We start from the raw sequence: 21,347 nt of genomic DNA, 5'->3' as shown, positions 1-21,347 counted from the left end.
GATCATTATTCATAAAAGTGCAATATGGATTTTATAATTCAATTTAAAAAATCCTCTTTTTTAATCTGTTCTTCAAAAGTCGAAAACGCTATCCGCCATGTTGGGTACTGACGCGACGTCATACTTTTAGTAAACAAATATCGAATCGAAAACATATTGATGATGTCAGGCTCTGTTTATTTTGAAATTTTAAAATTTCTATCACGTTTTTGGGTTTTTACTCTTTAATAATTTAATAGAATCATGGAAGACGGTTTTGTGAAAGCAGACAATATAAATCTACCGAGGATTAATACGTTGATGGTTTCTCATTTTAATATCACTTGGCAGTGGAATCCACAATTTTTCTGGTGTTTTTATACTTGTATTCTTGCATTCAGGAACAAGACACCAACAATATGTATTGTAATTCATTATTACAAAAATCTTTTTACTTTAGTCTTACGTAGAGCCGTATTGTTTACTAAAAGTATGACGTCACGAGTCAAAACAGCATGGCGGATGGCGTTTTCGCGCGAAAATACAAAATCATAAATAATAAATCGTTTTTAGAGCACTTTTCGGCTTCAAAAAATTTTAATAAAAATCCTATAGGTATAACACAGTCTCAGGATTGATTTAAAACAGTTTTCAAAAAAGAGTGTAATAGCCTATTCATCGCAAAAAGAATTTTTCAATTCGAATCAGTAGTTCCTGAGATTAGCGCATTCAAACAAACAAACAAACTCTTCAGCTTTATAATACATACATAATACATACATATGGTCACGTCTATATCCCTTGTGGGGTAGACAGAGCCAACAGTCTTGTAAAGACCGAATGGCCACGTTCAGCTATTTGGCTTAATGATAGAATTGAGATTCAAATAGTGACAGGTTGCTAGCCCATTGCCTAAAAAAGAATCCCAAGTTTGTAAGCATATCCCTTAGTCGCTTTTTACGACATCCATGGGAAAGAGATGGAATGGTCCTATTCTTTCTTGTATTGATGCCGGGAATCACACGGCACTTTTTTTCACATATTCCAATATGCCTTCGTTCTTAATAGTTGCAGCGTGATTTTATATATATAAAGCCTTCCTCGATAAACGGTCAATTCAACGCAAAAAGAATTTTTCAATTCGAACCAGAACAAACAAACTCTTGAGCTTTATAATATAAGTATAGATGCGCCGGCGCACTCACCGTGGAACCAGTCCTTGCACAGCTCGCACTGCGTCATGACGCCGTACTGCCGCTTCTGGCACACGCAGAACGACACGCCCGGCGCGGCCGGCGCGCGCACCTCCTTCCGCATGTTCTTAGCTCTGTGGACGAGTGATACATTTACATTATTATACACTTTGTACGAAGTATAGTTGTAGCGGGAGCGATGATTCGGCTCGACCGCCACAAAGGGAAGATCTTCCGCCAGGCTGGTGTGATGCGTGGGGAACAGCGCGACAGACGATGTTGTATCGGAGGTTGTATATATAGCTCTAATCCGTGATATCGCGATTTAGTTTCAAATTTAAATTCAAAAATATTTATTGTGGTACACAGGTATAAAAGATTTTCTTCTCTGCTATTGGTTGAGCGCGTCAATTTCTTCGCGATGATTGACAGTTGTTGTGTGATTTGATGTTGTGTCGAGTGGCGTAGAGATGTCGCCACATAGTTATAAAAGTTAGTTATTCCTACAGAAGAAACATAGAGAAAAGAGGAGAAAATAATCAGTATAAAATGTCTATATTATTCAACGTTATATATCTTAAGAACATGTAACAATAAAAATAATTTTTGACATAACTCTCACAAACAACTTAATGGCAACCGTTGCTATGACGTATACTAAGAAGGTTGCCTACAACTTCATACAAAAAAAAGTGGTTCATTACGTTACGTAAAAGACGGTTAAGGGATAGGCTAATAAATTTGCGATTGTTTTTATAGGCGATGGGTTAGGGTCCTATCACTATTTGAGTTTCAATTATATCATTCAGCCTTTCAGTATTTTCAACACTGGCTCTGTCACGTTTGTATATTAAAATGTTGATATATATGTATATCAATTGATGAACAAACAAACAAACAAACACTTCAGCTTTACAATATCAGTATAGATGACCTTGAGAAACGCACCTCAACTCCTTGATAGCGGCCAGCTCCCGATGCTCGGCCTGCTTGAAGGCGGCCACGATCTCGGTGGGCGTGGAGTCCTCGCTGAAGTTCCGGAGGAACTGCTCGGCCTCCGCGCTGGACGGCGGCGGCGAGCCCGCGCCCGGGGCGCGCGCCCGGCGCCGCGGCGGAGCCCCGGGCTCCGTGCGCGGCGACAGCGCCTCCAGCAGGGAGTGCCCCCAGTTCTACACCAATATCGGGAAGGTTAGATATTTGTCAATCATGTCGTTTCTCTTTTAGTGGATACATACATACATACATACATAAAATCACGCCTCTTTCCCGGAGGGGTAGGCAGAGACTACCTCTTTCCACTTGCCACGATCCCTGCATACTTCCTTTGCTTCATCCACATTCATAACTCTCTTCATGCAAGCTCGGCGGTTTCGGGTACTTTTGACCTGACCCTTTACCAGGGATAGTTTCTTTTAGTGGATATTTGAAAAAATTACATATGTAGGGACGCAATTTTCTTTCACTTTGCTTCATCCACATTCATAACTCTCTTCACGCAACAATCTCACCTCGTTCAAGAACATGTCTTTCCTCCCATACAACCACCTCACCTCCTTCAATCACAGACCCACGCGCACCAGCTCACCTTCTTGAGGAACATGTCGGCGGCGCCCCGCTTCCAGTCCTGGGCGGACAGCAGCGCGGCGGCGAGCTGGTCCTTCTCGTACAGCAGCACGGGTATCAGCTGGGCGCGCCGCACCAGAATCTCCACGCTCTTCATGTACGGGTACAAGTCTTTTGATTGCATCTCTTCCACCTGCGGAATGAGATGTTAAAGTTAGTAATTATGAATGTGCCGTGTGGTTCCCGGCACCATTGAAGTGCCGTGTGGTTCCCGGCACCATTGAAAAAAAGAACAGGACCACTCCATCTCTTTCCCATGGATGTCGTAAAAGGCGACTAAGACAAACTTGGGATTCTTTTTTAGGCGATTGGCTAGCAACCTGTCACTATTTGAATCTCAATTCTATCATTAAGCCAAATAGCCATTAAGCGAAGAAATAATGGAAAATGTGTAAAAAAAAACGGGGAAAATTATTCATCCTTGATGATCAAAGATGCCCAAAAATTCCAGGCGGACGAAGTCGCGGGCACAGGTAGTATTATTGAAATTTCGTACAAACCAATTAATCATAACAATGTATTCTCTCGTTCACATTTCTATTCTAAGTCTGAATAATTGTGAAGTTGACGTTAATGAAGAAAATGCTGCAGTGATATTACTGTGATCACTGCAGCAACAAGGCGTCAAGATCTGTATATCGATGGTAAGGCACCTAAAGAGTGTTCAAACTCGAGATTGGTTACCTTGGCCAACCAATCCTTGGCGTGTACACTGGCTGTCTGCAGGGCATGATGCGAAGGCAATACTTCCTCAATATCATCAGCTAACTGCGGTTAAGGCACCTAAAGACTGTCCAAACTCAAGATGGGTTACCTTGACCAACCAATCCTTGGCGTGTACACTGGCCGTCTGCAGGGCATGATGCGAAGGTAATGCCGCTTCTATATCATCAGCTTCCGCCAACAAGGCGTCGAGTTCTGCCAGAGTGGTGTACTGGGGCTCCGGTCGGTCCCTGGGGTCCCTGGGTTTAGTTGTATCGATGAGGACCTCCTTGGCGCGGGATTCCCAGTCTTCAACTTGGGCTGTGGGGAAAATAAATCTTTAGGTCATAAACTTCAATCTACTTTACAAGCGAGTTTTTAATTTAATCATTTGATTTTTTAAAGGACAATCAAGCGGACGGTCAGGTCAGGCAAAGAGCTTGGATGAAGATAGTAATTAATGTAGATGAAGTGATTTAATTTATTGAAATAATTTCGTATTAAATTTGAAGATTCTTACCCTTCAATTTGTACAGTAAGGCCCTTTCCATTTCTATCCTATGATCAGGCACTACGTTAGCAGCATCCTGTAACAAAATAACGGTATTTAAAAAAAACTCTTGGATAATGCAAATTATTTATAGACATCGTAGTACAATATTAATGTCTATTGTTAAAAATCCATTTCAAATTACTTCAGAACCACATTTGCCACGAACGTTATAATATCCGTAAAACTTGTTGTTACAGAGGTTATTTTGGTGGCAGCGGTGGGATCTTGTCTACGTGAAAAGTCCACTTTCTCAGCTGATGATGGAACTGATGAATACCTCATGTCTCCATCAACTATCTGAGTAGCAGCGGTGGGATGCTGCCTACCTGGGAGTGATTATCATACCTGTAAGAGCCTGTCGATGACCTCCGGCGTCAAAGTGGCGCAGTCGGCTCTGTACGTCCTCACATCCTCTATGAACTTGACCTGTTGTAGCCGAGCTTGTAACGGCGGCAGCTGGGGGAGGACGATGCACAGTTGGGAGCCTAGTTCTACCACCTGTTGGTGAAATAAAAAAAAGCATTTATTTAAATAATTGCCGTCTTAAAATTTTAACGCATTAACTGATATAAATAAGAGGAATAAAATTTCATTACCTCTTCCAGTTCCCTCATGTATGACGTCTCGAACTGGTCCAAATCTTGATTGAGTAACTCCGTAGCCCGGGATTCGAATTCCGACGTTTGACGAAGGACCTCCTTCACTGCTGAGCCTGTATAATAACAAATATAATTTTTTTAAGTGGAACTAATTCTAACTAACTGTACTTTCGTAGATTCGTACTTGATAAAGACGTGATATGTATGTACTTTCGTATGGGTTCCTAAGTTCCCCAAACACTCCTGATCAACCCACCTTTTATAGTTTACTTAATTTTATACAAACAAACATACATACAAAAACCACGCCTTAACTTCTTTTCTTAACAATTTATTTTGAAACGTAACATACAACCAAATATTCCGTGAAAAATGTGAGCGTCTATATATTGCCGTCACTAATATTTAAATAAAAAACGAAAAAAAAAACCGTTTATTGCATAATGCGAAAACCTATTATGTACTTAATATTTTAGTATTTTTTGTAAAATCGGAAACGGAAATACATAATTTGCGTAAATTCCAGTATGACGACATTCCATAACATAAAACAGTACAAAGCTCAAGCTCAACTCTTGACTACGGAACGATCAAGGAAGAGTCTATATCAAAACCGTCTGTTCCATCTAGTCAATCAGTCAATCAACCCACCTTCGGGCAGCACGCAGGCCAGCCCGTCGATCTCGGCCGCGAACAGCGTGAGCTCGTGCAGCGTCAGCCTGTACTTGGGGTCGTGGTGGCGGGTGCGCGTGCGCATCTTGTTCAGGTCCAGCTGGGCTATCACCGAGGCGCACTTCTCGGCGTCCTCTATTGCCGTTTCCAGGGCGCGGACCAGCTCCGTTTTTGGCATCTGTCATGGGGAAGAATAAGATTCAAATTCAAAATTCAAAATTTTTATTCATTATTATAGGATACTTCATATCGCTTAATAATTGTCAAAACGTATGGTTTAACAACATTGGTTGACGTCAATTAAATTATTTAAAACTAAGTTTACTGCCGCTTCCAAGGCGTCAGTGCAGAAGAAGCGGTAACAAACTGGTATGTTAATGTACAATTTGATTGTACTATACCATGAATAGAATGTTTATTTGCTTATGATTAGGGTTTACAAAAGGTGTAGAATAAATTATATTTCCTCCTGATCAGCCATTAATTATACATACATACATAAAATCACGCCTCTTTCCCGGAGGGGTAGGCAGAGACTACATCTTTCCACTTCGGTTTCGGGTACTCTTGACCTGACCCTTTACCAGGACGTCCTTATTTTGATCAAGCATTAATTATAGCATGCAAATTATTATAAAATTATACATAAGTCACTTAAATCAAATTAATTAACTCAATTATGTCAATTAAACTGTAAATATTAACTTCATACCTATTTGTCAATATTTGATATCAATAAAATAACATTTAAATTTTTATCTAAAATTTACGAACTCATGGATTGTGTAACAAGAATGTTCCATGTGTTATGTTAACTAAAAGTGGGGAGAGGCTGGTGTTTTTAAAATAAGCAGCTGCTTAGTTCAGACACCAATCTCTCATATTCTTAACTATGATAAATACTGCTTGAGATTTGAGAGAAAATAAAATATTTGATTTGATAATGAAAAGGAATTTCATGATGCATATATGTATCTTACATAACATACAATCACGTCTTTACCCCTTGTAGAGTAGACAGAGCGAATATTCATCAACAGACTGATAGGCCACGTTCAGCTCGTTTTGCTTTCTGATAGAATTGAGATTCAAATCCTTTGTCTACCCCCTTCGCCTAAAATACCAAGTATATATAAGTTACCGCCTCTTCTGTACTGACGCTTCGGAAGCGGCAGTAAACTTAGATTTAAGTAATTTATTAAACGTCAACCAATGTTGTGAAACCGAAAGATAATGACAATTATTAAGTGAATTGTAAATTGACGTCTGATGAAATGCTGCAGTGTAGTTTGTTCCGCCGCTTCCTCTACACATGCACTTTGGAAGCGGTAGTAGTTATAATTAGATTTAAGTGATGTGACTTCAATAAGTGATACCTTGTATCCAATATTGAAATGTCCCATAACAACGAATGTGAATGAGTATTGAGTATGAGAGTGAGAGTGAGTATGAGAGTGAGAGTGGGGGGTGAGAGTGAGAGTGACCTTGAGGTCGGCGGCGCGGCGCAGGAAGCCGCGCAGCCCGTCCAGGTCGCAGGTCTTGGGCGTGTCGGGGTCCAGCGCGTTCTGCACGGCCTCCGCCCACTCGCGGAACTGCTCCGACTTGGCCTTCAGCTTGTCCAGCATGCTCGGCAGCTCGTCCAGCGTGTAGCGGTATCTGGCCATTCAAACGTCACGGTTATCCAAACATACATACATTTGCGGGGTAGAGGGAGCCAACAGTCTTTGAAAGACTTACAGGCCACGTTCAGCTGTTTGGCCTTATGATAGAATTGAGATTCAAATAGTCTGTCACTATTTGAATCTCCATTCCGTCGCTAAGCCATCTTTCCAATGGATCTTTTAAAAGGCGACTAAGAGAAATCTAGTCTATATAAGTATATATATATATATACTCGTATATAGACAAGAGGCCGCCCGCGACTTCGTCCACATGTCAATCTTATCAATCCCGCAGGAACTCCGAAATAAAAAGTAGCCTATATGTTATTCTGGGTCTTCACCTACCAAATTTCACCGTAATCGGTCCAGTAGATTTTCCGTGAAAGAGTAACAAACATCCATACTGACATCCTGACATACAAACTTTCGCATATATAATACTAGAGGCCGCCCGCGACTTCGTCCGCATGGAACCCCTATCAATCCCGCAGGAACTTTGAGATAAAAAGTAGCCTTAATATTATTCTGGGTCTTCAGCTAGCTACCTACCAAATTTCATGGTAATCGGTTCAGTAAATTTTCCGTGAAAGAGTAACAAACATCCACTATACTGAACATCCTGACACACAAACATTCGCATTTACAATATGAATCACCTGAGCGTGTGGCGGCGCGGCGCGCAGGCGCACAGCTGCCGGAAGTGGCGCAGGCAGGCCTGGCGGCCGGAGCAGGCGCACGACACGCACGACAGGAAGCACGTGGTCTTGCACAGGTGGCACTGGCGCGCGTCGTCCGGCAGCAGCTCGAACGCCTCGCGCTCGGCTTCTGTCACGCCCTGCAGATCAGAAACTTATTGTTATTCACGCATAAAGATTAGATATACCATTGCGGTCACGGTCTTCAAAGTTTATTACTTTTTTGGGAGTCTTGCCGTGTGGTTCTCGGAAACAATACAAAAAGAATAAGACCGCTCCATCTCTTTCTCATGGATGTCGTAAAAGGCGACTAAGGGATAGGCTTGCAAACTTGGGATTCTTTTTTAGGCGATGGGCTAGCAACCTGTCTCTATTTGAATCTCGATTCTATCATTAAGCCAAACAGCTGAACGTGGCCATTCAGTCTTTCCAAGAAACATGGGCCTCATTATCTCTGTTAGCTGTTAAAGTTTCACAGACACTTATTTATCAATCGCGAACGACTCTTGTGACAAAATTCTTGATTTATCATAAAACTAGCTGTGCCTGCGAATTCTTCCGCATGGAATAGTTATTTTGAGCATCATTGAAGCTCTCAAGTATGAATAATTTACCCCGTTTTTTATTTTCACATTTTCTATTATTTCTTCACTCCTAATAGTTGCAGCGTGATGTTATATAGCCTAAAGCCTTCCTCGATAAATGGTCTATTCAACACAAAAAACAATTTTCAATTCGAAGCAGTAGTTCCTGAGATTATCGCGTTCAAACAAACAAACAAACAAATTCTTCAGCTTTATAATATTAGTATAGATTTAGATGAAAAGCTGACTTACTCAGTCGAGCAGAGATTTCCTAGGCTTCCTCTTGTTATGTACCATAAGTAGTAGTTATAATTAGATTTAAGTTATGTGACGTCAATAAGTGATACCTTGTATCCAATTTTGAAAATAAATCTATTCTATTCTACCATGGTCTTTTTATCTCTATAAGCTGTTAAGCTACACAGACTTGTGACCAAATTCTTGATTCATCATAAAATTCATATGAAAATCTATCTCACCCAGTCCAGCAGAGCTTTCCTGAGCTTCCTCTCATCATGCAACATGGTCCTCATGTCTCTATAAGCTGCTAGAGCTACACACACGCTCAGATTATCAGCTTCCAACGCCATCTTGCAGACGAGCTCGTCGTGAGAGAACACGCAGTAACGACGCAGCGTTGAGTAGTGAGCGATGCATTCGCGGCCCATTTTCAACTGCAATAATATAAAAAATGCACATTCAGTAAACTAGAATAGAATAGAATAGATTTATTTTCAAAATTGGATACAAGGTATCACTTATTGACGTCACATAACTTAAATCTAATTATAACTACTACTAGATTCATTCTTGTTCTACATACATTCATGTTTTTTAATGTAGACAATGAGCATTCGTCCATCATGATTTAGATTTAAGAGATCTATATTTGTAAATTGACGTCCGATGAAAATGCTGCAGTGTAGTTTGTTCCGCCGCTTCTTCTACACATGCGCTTTGGAAGCGGTAGTAGTTATAATTAGATTTAAGTGATGTGACGTCAATAAGTGATACCTTGTATCCAATTTTGAAAATAAATCAATTTTATTCTATTCTAGATGTGAAACCATTTGATCCAATACGAGTTAGGTTTATCTGAAAAGGTTACTAATGTCAGACGGGAGTCGCTTCTTTTAAAAACCTGATTCACCCAATCCAGGATCCATGGTCTAAGGCATACCCCGGGCTCCTCCCCAGAGAGGTGAGGATGCGACCGGGACTAAAGCCAGGAGGAAGGAAAATAATTGGTTTCAGTGTTAAAATTCTTACGAAATGACAAGTCAATAAAAAAAATACAAAACTATAGATTTTTTTTTGGAAAACTAACTAAATAACCAAAAGACTTAATACATACATACATATCATCACGTCTATATCCCTTACGGGGTAGACAGAGCCAACAGTCTTGAAAAGACTGAAAGGCCACGTTCAGCTATTTGGCTTAATGATAGAATTGAGATTCAAAATAGTGACAGGTTGCTAGCCTGTCGCCTAAAAAAGAATCCCAAGTTTGTAAGCCTATCCCTTAGTCGCCTTTTACGACTTGCTGAATGACTCACCCAATCGGCGGGCGTGAAGTTGACCGCCTCGGCGAAGTTGTACCCCTGGTTGAAGCCGGCGTGGTAGGCGCGCGGGAACGTTATCACGAACTCTCCAGCGTGCTGGTCAGTCCTGCGACACGATAACAGCAACATTTTGTAATAATAAATAAATAAATATATACGGGACAAATTACACAAATTGAGTTAGCCTCGAAGTAAGTTCGAAACTTGTGTTACGAGATACTAACTCAACGATACTATATTTTATAATAAATAAATACTTATATAGATAAACATCCAAGACCCAGGTCAATCAGAAAAAGTTCGCATCTCATCATGCCCTGACCGGGATTCGAACCCGGGACCTCGCCTGCGCCCCAGAGGCCGTCATTCAAACAAACAAATACAAACATACATCACGAGTTTTTATCTCTTACAGGATGGTAATTAAAACTATTGCTGTCCCTGCATGTTTAGAAGTCCGAACTCCGGCCGAAAGACAGAACAAACAGTCTTGAAAAGACTGATATGCCATGTTCAGCTATTTGGCTTAATATTAGAATTGAGATTCAAATAGGGTCAGGTTGCTAGCCCATCAGAATACCAAGTTTAAACGCCTATCCCTTAGTCGCCTTTTACGACATCAATGGGAATGAGACGCAGTGGTCTTATTCTTTTTTTTTATTGGCGCCAGCAACCAGACGGCACGTTTTATTTTTAAAGTCAAGATATCCAGAGTTACAGCATAAAACTGACAAGCTTTACATTAAACCAAAACTAAACTCCTCGTTTTACTCTTAAACTGGACTTGACCGTCACGTACATACATACATATGGTCACGTCTATATCCCTAGTGGGGTAGACAGAGCCAACAGTTTTGAAAAGACTGATCAACCACATTCAGCTATTTGGCTTAATGATAGAATTGAGATCCAAATAGTGACAGGTTGCTAGCCCATCGCCTAAAAAAGCTTATCCCTTGGTCGCCTTATACGACATCCGCGGGAAAGAGACGGAGTGGTCCTATTCTTTTTTTGTATTAGTGCCGGGAACCACACGGCACCGTCACGTACTTTAGCTAAACCTCACCTGAACACAGGCACTCCGGCCTTCATGAGTATGTTGGGGTTCATGATGGTGACCAGCTGGTGGAGAAGGTCGGGCTGCAGCTGGAACAGCTCGGGGGCTTCGGCCTTCATCGCCGCCTCGAATTGCTCCGCTTTCGAGCTTGGCACGCCGTACCTGTTTTTAAATGATTATCATTTTGAAAATAAGTTTATAATACATACATACATATAATCACGTCTATATCCCTTGCGGGGTAGACAGAGCCAACAGTCTTGTAAAGACTGATAGGCCACGTTCAGCTATTTGGCTTTAAGATAGAATTGAGATTCAAATAGTGACAGGTTGCTAGCCCATCGCCTAAAAAAGAATCCCAAGTTTGTAAGCATATTCCTTAGTCGCCTTTTACGACATCCATGGCAAATAGATGGAGTGGTCCTATTCTTTTTTGTATTGATGCCGGGAACTACACGGCACTTCTTTTTTTTAGATGGCGCTAATTCCTAAATTTTTGTAGATGGCGCTAAATTCACGCGAGTGACGCTGCGACTAAAAACTAGTAAAATTAAAGATAGATGATAGATAGATAAAATGTTTACTCGACAGTGCTACATAGACACAAAACAAATATAACAATAACAATTAAAGCTAATATAACCATAAAGGCTCACCAAGTCTTAGGCTCGCCCCAATGCAAGTAATTGATGGAATAACTCCAATGGTCTTCATTATGCCAGCAGAAGGTCGCGAAGCACATTCCCACGTACAGCCAAGGTATCTGTACCCACCAAAAAAAAAATTAGTTGTCTGTAAAGTCGGTTTACTGACGATAGTTTGTTGTTAGTATGGACGCCTGCGCATTATGCAATAGCAATGTTCACAATGAACGTGTTTGACATTATATATGCCGCGCTCACTCACTCTCATCTCCGTATAGTGCACTGTCATTGTTACATTCTGTATAATCATTATAATTAAAATAAATCGTATTAATAAGTTTATTGCGTTTGTTATAATTCTATCATAGTTGAATGTGACAACGTCTTAAGAAAATACTGATGGAATGGTAGCATTTTTCAAAAGAACATTTTAATTTCCACTCAAGTAGGAGAGAGACGGATGTCGAACGCTGCCGAACGCGAAGGCCGATTGTGCCTCTTTGTCGCTCGTTCCGCGCTCTCGCTTGCACTTCAAGCCTGACATGGAACGCCTCAGAGCGAGGTAACGTCGCATGAGTCATGTTTTTCGTGCGTGCAGCCGGCTCAATCGAATTATAAGACGACGTCACGTCAAAAAAATAAATAAACGAAATTGATATGAGTTGAAATGCAACAAAAGTTCCCTGAAAAGTTGCGGAGATCAGACGACAGGGTTATTAGCTAAAAGTATTAGAGCCAACGAAAGTGCTGCCTCTACCGAACAAACGACAAACTAAAATGTGGATTCATTCATTCGTTCAAACAAAAACAAATACAGTTGTATAATACATACATACATACATATGGTCACGTCTATATCCCTTGCGGGGTAGACAGAGCCAACAGTTTTGAAAAAACTGAATGGCCACATTCAGCTATTTGGCTTAATGATAGAATTGAGATTCAAATAGTGACAGATTGCTAGCCCATCGCCTAAAAAAGAACCCCAAGTTTGTAAGCCTATCCCTTAGTCGCCTTTTACGACATCCATGGGAAAGAGATGGAGTGGTCCTGCAGCTGCATTATGAGTACTGCTGTTCCCCCGGAGACACAAGGAACCACTCCGGGATGCCATCATCTCAGTTCCGTAGTAACTGTCTCACCTTCATGCCGGATATATCAGCGTTGATGTGCCCCAGCACAGAGCCCTGCAGCACGGGCAGGTTGTTCAGGTTCCAGCTGGACTCTGCGTATTGCTGCTCACCGGGGTACAGGTGAGCGCTGGATTTCGTTGGGAAACCTGTACAAAATGGGAGAAAATTCAAATTCAAAACTTCTGATCTTCCGCCAGGCTAGGTGTGACGCCTGGGGAACTGCGACTCCAACGATGTTGTGTCGGAGGTTGTATATATTGCTCCAATCCGTGAAATCTTTATTGCGCGATTTAGGTTGTTCGCTATTATTGACTGAAAGCGTCGCGTGATTTTATTTTTTATTTTTGTGACGTATAGATGTCGCCACATATCTTTTGGTTCCACAACATTGGTTGACGTCAAATAAATGACTTAACACTAATTTACTACCGCTTCCAAGCGTCAGTGCAGAAGAAGCGGTAACAAACTGCACTGCAGCATTTTCTTCAACAACATCTATTCACAATTATCCACACTTTAGAATACCTAGATATGTGGACGAGAAAATACATTGTTGTGATATGTGATGATGAAGAGATTTCCTTTTTTAATATGATAGATACTTATACGAAATGGATTAGAAAATTAAATTATTTAAGATATTTGGAAAATTTAATAAAATTGGATTGGAAAATTGACATTCGTCAAACGTCAAGATATACATATAATAAATCACGATTGAAATGGGGACAGAACACACTGTCACCAAATCCACCAAGTCTATGTCAGCAGTCCACAGTTCACCAAGTTTCAATCAAAATCATAGGTCCAAGGGGAGACCGAACTAAGGAAAACTTCTAAGAATGTTATAACACATTATTTGCTACTGCTCTTACAGTGAGGGAAAACATTGTGACTGCACTGAAACTTGCACTGCACATCCAGGTAACTGAATACAGGTTTCTATGCAAAGGCAACTGGATATGTAACCATGATCAAATATGGTTTAGTTTCCCCTGCAAAGGTATGCAAAGGACAGTAGCCTCATCATATAAAAACCTGACTTGCCCAATCCAAAAGTAATGGTCATAAATTACCTACTTTTTACACATCTCTTTCCTTAGCTATTATAAAGTAATATAAAAGTCCATGTTTATCTTATAAACGCAAAAAAGTATACAAAACCTTGAAGGAGATATATTGAGAGAACAGCAAGGAAAATAGTCAAAAATTGTAACAGAATGGTATCCCAGGGACGGTAGAAGAAGACAAGGCCGTCAGAAAACAAGGCGGGAAGGTGACCTCAAACCTGCTGGCTGGTCCACATTAAATCAGGGTGGCAAGGGACAGGGAAGCTTGGAAAGTAATGGAGAAGGCCTTTGTCGAAGGACAACAATATAACCTACACCTTTTTAAAACAGCAATAAAGGCTATTTTATATTTTAACATGCGGTAGTAAAACTTACCAGATCCATGGTCCATGGAGTGGAGATCAGCCCCGTATTCCACGGTCACATCCTCGTCAATGGATGACACGACGCGCCAGAACTCCTTCTCCACCGTCGACGTCGGCACCATCTGGTGAGGAAGGAAGAATATATATGCATACATACGTCATATAGTCACGTCTATATCCCTTGCGGGGTGGACAGAGCCAACAGACTTGAAAAGACTGATAGGCCATGTTCAGCTTATCGGCTTGATGAACGAATTGAGATTCAAATAGTGACTTACGTAGGTTGCTAGCTCATCGCCTAAAAGAGGAATCCAAAGTTTTTAAGTCTATCCCTTAAGTCGCCTTTTTCGACATCCATGGAAAAGAAAAGGAGTGGTCCTATTCTTTTTTCTTTTTATTGGTGCCGAGAACCACACGGCACCAATATTAAAAAGGAAAGAATATAAAGGAAGGTTATGTCTATTACTTATGAGGAACTCTTACAGCCTTATAACAGTTTAAGTAGATTAATACATAAATAATGAATATGACGTCCTCAACTAACAATATATATTATATATTACATATAAAAGTCTCGTGTCACAATGTTCGTTCCCGTACTCCTCCGAAACGGCTTGACTGATTCTCATTAAATTTTGTGAGCATATTTAGTAGGTCTGCGAAATGGCCAACATATATTTTTCATACCCCTCAGTAAAGAGGGTTAATTTTTTTAACTAGAAATTACTTAAAATTTATTCATATGACAAAACAACGTCTGCCCCCAGAACATCTTGAAAAAAAAAAAATTCTTAACATAGAAACATCATCCAGAACACCTGGAAATCCATTGTTAATTGTGCATAAAGCCGGCTTCACATTACGAAATTAGTTGCATGACATTTGTTTTACAAAACATATGCGCATAGCACGAAACTACTCCAGTTTCACAAAAGTAAAACTGAACTTCTACACATGCGCTTTGGAAGCGGTAGTAGTTTTCATTAGATTTAAGTGATGTGACGTCAATAAGTGATACCTTGTATTCAATTTTGAAAATTAATCTATTCCATTCTATAAAATTACAAGCCATTAATTTTGTGATGTAAATCCGGCTTAAGTGAGAAGAGAAACACAATGCCACTCACATGTACGGGCATGTTGAAATAGTCGGACTTGAACTGGTCGGCCATCTCCCCGAACTGTTGCAGCGTGTACTCCCGAGTGCCTTGCTCGAAGCCGAACGCTTCCGCCGGTTTCGACACCTGGGCAATAAAATGATTAATTTTATATATACATACATGCATAAAATTCAAAATTCAAAATTTTTATTCATTATTATAGGATACTATATATCGCTTAATAATTGTCAAAACGTATGGTTTAACAACATTGGTTGACGTCAAATAAATTACTTAAAAACTAAGTTTACTGCCGCTTCCAAGGCGTCAGTGCAGAAGAAGCGGTAACAAATATGGTCACGTCTATATCCCTTGCGGGGTAGACAGAGCCAACAGCCTTGAAAGACTAAATGGTCACGTTCAGCTATTTGGCTTAATGATAGAATTGAGATTCAACTAGTGACAGGTTGCTAGCCCATCGCCTAAAAAAGAATCCCAAGTTTGTAAGCCTATCCCTTTATTAATATTATGGCTGCTACATACAGACAGACATACATATAATCACGTCTATATCTCTTCCGGGGTAGACAACAGTCTTCAAAAGACTGATAGGCCATGTTCAGCTGTTTGTTTGGCTGCTAGCCTTAAGATATTAAAATGAAATGCAATCAAAAGATCTGCATTCAAAAACAACAAGTCAACAGTTGAGATCCAAAAATCTTAACACACATACACAAAATAATTCCTCTGGGTAGACAGACTACATCTTTCTTTCTTGTCACGGCTCCCCAATATTTGGGAGTCGTTTGTCACGGCTCCCCAATATTTGGGAGTCGTTTGTCACGGCTCCCCAATATTTGGGAGTCGTTTGTCACGACTCCCCAACATTTGGGAGCCATTCCGAAACGGGGAACCCAAGCCAACGGGGGACGCCCGCTAAATGTACTGTTCGTGGTTGTATAAGCGGGGTAGACATCTAATATTTTATGTATGAATCCGCCGTGACATACCTCGTGGCGCTGTACGTGTCCGTCTGCGCCCGCGCACCCCGCAGTGTCCCCCGCTGTGTTGCCCTCTTACGAACAGCTCCCAAATATTGGGGAGCCGTGACAAACGACTCCCAAATATTGGGGAGCCGTGACAAACGACTCCCAAATATTGGGGAGCCGTGACATATTACGTTGTACCCTGGAATGGACCTACCTCCTCAGCCAGGCACACGGGACACCTCCAGTCTCCCTTGGGGACATCAGCCAGCGGCGGCACCAGGCAGAAAGTGTGGTAGGAGTCGTCGCAGCCGTCGCAGAGCAGCATCTGCTCCTCAATGTCGCCGCGCCCGCAAACGTGACACATGTATTTAGCCAGCTGCGGAGTGAAAAAAAAAAGGTTTTTTTTATTTTTATAATATTACCCGGCACCAATTATACTTATATAAATATTGTTTTGTAACAGTAAGTGATTTATTGTATGTAAATCTTTAAAACTAAACCAATTAAAAAAAATTAATAGGATCACTCCATCTCTTTCCCATGGATGTCGTAAAAGGCGACTAAGGGATAGGCTTACAAACTTGGGATTCTTTTTTAAGCGATGGGCTAGCAACCTGTCACTATTTGAATCTCAATTGATGCCCATCTTAAATGATGCCTAAAATAACAATTCCACGCGGACGAAATCGCGAACACAGCTAGTTTATTCACATAAACACGAAGCCTTTACTTTCCTGCCTCCGGTAGGTACAACTTACAAATTATTATTTTTTTAAACATTTGAACACTCATAATTGTTAATAAAAACACTGACCGGATCATCAGCATTGTGCGGCGTGTGCTCCGTGGGCGGTGCGGGGGTGACAGAGACTGTCATGTTGGACATGCGGTGCTCCCGCAGCCGCGTGGAGCGCGGCACCCTCACGCGGACGCCGGCGCTGCAGCTGCCGCCGGCCGACATCCACTTGTTCTCGCGGGGACCTGGGTGGGAAAACGTTAATGGTCAGAACGAGCAATCTTAACCAATATATATATATATATATATATATATAAATGCACTCAAAATAATACATATGTTTACATAAATCACACCCTGTTTCACGGATGGGATCGAGTTCAATTTGATTCTTAAACCAATAAGTTTAGAAATTTAAATGCTTACACTACAACCACGTTTGAAAGTCGCCTCGGCTATATTTCACAACGCAGAATAACGCAACCTACCGCAGAATCAAACATAATAAAAACTTAATAAAATAACGACCATACTACAAGAACTATTAGACTTGAAATCCAAAAACAAAATGTCTCCCGCTATCTCGCTCATAATAGCAGAAGAATAACGGACAGTTCCTGAACTGTCCGCAGGTACAAATAAAAAATTACTTCTCCACATCTCGCAAATTCTCTTCTTTAACTGAATACTTCTTCCCTTGATCTTTAACAGGGCTCTTGACCTTGTCATCTTCAGCACCTCTACCTTTAACTCCCTCAGTATGGCTACCCTCAGCGGCTGGTTCAGGATCTGAAGTCTTGTACCTCCTGGCCGTAGACGGAGTGACCTCTACGGAACATTTAAAGCTACTTACTTCTCCTAGTCTCCAAATTCTCTTCTTTAACCGGCGACTTCTTCCCTTCTTCTTTAACAGGGCTCTTCACCTTCTTGTCATCTTCAGCGCCTATCAGAGCGCCCTCAGTATGGCTACCCTCAGCGGCTGGTTCAGGATCTGAAGTCTTGTACCTCCTGGCCGGAGACGGAGTGGCCGCTGTGGAACATTTGGAGGAAGTACGGCTGCGCGTTCCAGCATTATTCTTTTCTGGCGTTTGTTCTCCTTTCACTTCTATTTTCTGTTGGTTGAAAAGTGAGGGTTATATTCTTAACCTTATTACTTTATTGTGGCGTAGAAATATACTCTAAAAGTGTACATACATACATATGGTCACGTCTATATCCCTTGCCGACAGAGCAGACAGAGCCAACAGCCATGAAAAGACTGAATGGCCACGTTCAGCTATTTGGCTTAATGATAGAATTGAGATTCAAATAGTGACAGGTTCCTAACCCATCGTCCAAAAAAGAATCCCAAGTTTGTAAGCCTATCCATTAGTCGCCTTTTACGACAACCATGGGAAAGAGATGGAGTGGTCCTCTTCTTTTTTGTATTGGGGCTGGGAACCACACGGCACTAAAGTGTCCTAGATAGAATTGAATGAATCAAATATTTTAAATAAGATATAGGTAGTATCGTTGAGCGAAATATCTCGTGACACAAGTCTCGAACTTACTTCGAGGCTCACTCAATCTGTGCAATCTATTCCGTATACATTTATTTCATTTACTGACCGTCTCCTTGTTGTCTCCAATGGCGCCGTTGTTCTTGAAAACGTCGTAGGGGTACAAAATCCTCTCATAATGGTTCTTGAGAATCGAACCTATGCCCTTGCCGTGCGGGTGGCCCATACGGCGGGCGATCTTCGACCACTTGCGCTCCGCTGAACATACTTCGAATCCACCTGGTGATATAAATTTTGTTTTGTTAAAGAAATATTCGTTTTGGGTAAGCTTTAAAACATACATACATATAATCTATGAGTGGGAAGGCCAAGACGAACGTTTCTTGATCAAATTAAGGATATCATGGCAAACGCCGAGCTTGCATGGAGAGAGTTCTGAATGTGAATGAAGCGAAGGAAGTATTCAGCGATCGTGGCAAGTGGAAAGATGTTGTCTCTGCCTACCCCTCCGGGAAAAAGGCGTGATTTTATGTATGTATTAAATTAATAACAAATTTATAAGAAAACTTACTAATGCTTAAACGTACAAGTGAAGCAACAAATTACACTGCAGCTTTTGTTAATAACATAAAATATTATCCAAAACATAAACAAAAATTCATTATCTCGTAATTCTTTTAAGTGCGACAATTCAATTTAGCCTCGTTAAAAGGGAAATGAGACCACTGCAGAATCGTGGCGTTTTTGTTACAAGTGGGCAAGTTTATTTATATAATGTTATGCAAAATTTTATTACTATACTAACTGTGTCCGCGACTTCGTCCATGCGAAATAGTTATTTTGGGCATCATTGAAGCCCTCAAGGATGAATAATTTCCCCCGAAGAAATAATGGAAAATATGAAAAAAAAAAATTTTTCATATTTTCCATTATTTCTTCGCTCTTAATAGTTGCAGCGTGATGTTATATAGCCTAAAGACTTCGTCGATAAATGGTCTATTCAACGCAAAAAGAACTTTACAATTCCAATCAGTAGTAGTACCAGTAATAGCTTAATAATATTAGTATAGATTCGACTTTCCCGCAGCCTCGGCCGTTTGGACTTAAAAGCTTCGTTTAAATATGAGCTTTTTTATGCGTCACTTTTAGTGTCATTTTCTAAGCTCCTTTAATACTTACTTTTCTTTAGTCAATAAAAACGGAAATAAAACTTTCACTCTCTTTCTTTATAAAATATATAATATAATAATGCCTCTTTCCTTGAGGGGTAGACAAAAACTACACCTTTCCACTTGCCACCTATTTCGTATTCTGATGGAATTTTTACTTATTTACATTAAGAACGATAAAGAGGCAGGATAATTATAAATTAAATAGTCTGTTAAGACATAGCATGAGATAGTTTTTTGCGCTTAATAGCTATTCTAAAACCTAGCACTGCATTCGAGGTATATTCCTACTAAAATCTTATCTTCTGGTGTTGGTACCGGTTACATCCTCAGCTTTCTGGAGAGGGTCACGGGGTGCGCCTATTGTCCATGATCCAGAATACCTTCTTTAATATCGTATTAAAAAAAAACCATGTCAAAGAACTTAAAGCTAGGTAAACTCAATGAAAATCATAATTTCACCTTAACATCATCACAATTCTCACATACCTGCTTCACGAACGATCTTATGCAGGGCATACAAGTCCAGGGGCTTCCGTTCCACCGTTGGTATCTTCAGCACAGAACCCTGCAGCTCCCAGAACTTGATTATCTGGTCCAGGAAGTTGAGTTTCACTCGGGTGATAGCCTTAAATAGGATAATATATTAGTAGAAATTTTACTTATCGAGTTAAGAAATTGATCAGTATAAATACTGATTAAGTTCCCTTTTAATAAGGAAGTTTAACAATAGAGGTTTTCAGTTTTCTGCCCTAAATGACCCACTCCTGAATAGAGATGGTCCCAGGGGTCGACTTGGCAGACAAACGCCGGGAAAATGATGATGGCAAACCTGAATTAAACCAAGTAACCAAATCTTCATCTACCACTCATATGGTTTCGGACAGGGCACCATAACATTGAAAAGGACACACACTCACCTCCAACTCATTTAATCTTTGTATCCTAGGAATAAAGCGGAGACGATCCACGTCCACGGCGAATGGTGGTTGCCAATGCTGCAACAAAATAAAATAAAAATTTATTTATTTTTAGTTTTTTGGAACTAAATTTGACAACACATGAACAAAAGAGGAAACTAAGAGCCCTCAAAGAGACCTATAGAATTTTAAACAATCACTACAATGTTATATACAATTTTTTTTATATAACTATTAACCAGAAGAACTTCGAGGGCACTCCAAGAAACTTACTAAATCTTGTGTACAAGCTACTAGCAATCTCCAAAACTCACTTTTTGCCAAACTGTGTCAGGCAAATGTGGAACTCTCTACGGGAGACAGTGTTCCACATGTAAACACTTTTAAAAATGGACTGGACAAACATTTAAAAACAGCAATAAACATGCATCAGCTCTTAGCTGTGTATAATTAAAAAAAACATATAAGATCTTTTTCCATTATCAAATATGGGTCAGGTTCCCTTGCAAGTGTTTGCGAAAGTCAGAAAGAGAGAAAAATAATCATACTGACTTGCGTTTGGCTTATGAATCAGACAATTTGTGTGACCAAGGTTTGTTCCCTAGTATGGGGAATTAATTATCAGAAATTTCAAATACAACATTTCATCTGGGATTATTTATTTATATATGGGTGAATATACGCTATTTGAATTTCAATGGTCTTTAGAAAATGTTTATGTTAAACTTATTATATTATTGTTTCTCTATGTTTAAACAATAAATAACATGGCCTTTTATCTGGCCCACATAGTCTAATCACGATAATTGTTTAATTTAAAGCATTATTAGCTTAAAAAG

At 40.3% G+C, this 21,347-nt stretch overlaps 1 protein-coding gene across 1 annotated transcript in view; it reads right to left on the bottom strand.

Annotated features, from left to right (window-relative positions):
• Window positions 1–21,347, bottom strand: part of LOC106141137 (lysine-specific demethylase 5) — a 46,118-nt gene that overhangs the window by 18,778 nt on the left and 5,993 nt on the right. The window contains exons 2-24 of the mRNA XM_060951552.1: window positions 20,509–20,586; window positions 20,078–20,216; window positions 18,529–18,698; window positions 17,774–18,032; window positions 16,999–17,165; window positions 16,399–16,560; window positions 15,223–15,339; window positions 14,106–14,217; window positions 12,670–12,806; window positions 11,540–11,646; window positions 10,893–11,045; window positions 9,821–9,932; window positions 8,741–8,935; window positions 7,639–7,817; window positions 6,806–6,977; window positions 5,301–5,499; window positions 4,647–4,762; window positions 4,396–4,548; window positions 4,018–4,084; window positions 3,610–3,818; window positions 2,758–2,928; window positions 2,121–2,341; window positions 1,185–1,306 (exon numbers count right to left, since the gene is read on the bottom strand). Of these exons, the coding sequence (XP_060807535.1) occupies window positions 1,185–1,306; window positions 2,121–2,341; window positions 2,758–2,928; window positions 3,610–3,818; window positions 4,018–4,084; window positions 4,396–4,548; window positions 4,647–4,762; window positions 5,301–5,499; window positions 6,806–6,977; window positions 7,639–7,817; window positions 8,741–8,935; window positions 9,821–9,932; window positions 10,893–11,045; window positions 11,540–11,646; window positions 12,670–12,806; window positions 14,106–14,217; window positions 15,223–15,339; window positions 16,399–16,560; window positions 16,999–17,165; window positions 17,774–18,032; window positions 18,529–18,698; window positions 20,078–20,216; window positions 20,509–20,586 (3,517 nt within the window). The remainder of the gene's footprint in view (window positions 1–1,184; window positions 1,307–2,120; window positions 2,342–2,757; window positions 2,929–3,609; window positions 3,819–4,017; window positions 4,085–4,395; window positions 4,549–4,646; window positions 4,763–5,300; window positions 5,500–6,805; window positions 6,978–7,638; window positions 7,818–8,740; window positions 8,936–9,820; window positions 9,933–10,892; window positions 11,046–11,539; window positions 11,647–12,669; window positions 12,807–14,105; window positions 14,218–15,222; window positions 15,340–16,398; window positions 16,561–16,998; window positions 17,166–17,773; window positions 18,033–18,528; window positions 18,699–20,077; window positions 20,217–20,508; window positions 20,587–21,347) is intronic.

The sequence above is a fragment of the Amyelois transitella genome, chromosome 25 (genome assembly GCF_032362555.1).
Source record: "Amyelois transitella isolate CPQ chromosome 25, ilAmyTran1.1, whole genome shotgun sequence".
In the NCBI taxonomy this organism is placed as follows: Eukaryota; Metazoa; Arthropoda; class Insecta; order Lepidoptera; family Pyralidae; genus Amyelois; species Amyelois transitella.
The sequence above is the reverse complement of the archived record's forward strand: the minus strand, read 5'-3'. Positions and strand labels throughout refer to the sequence as shown.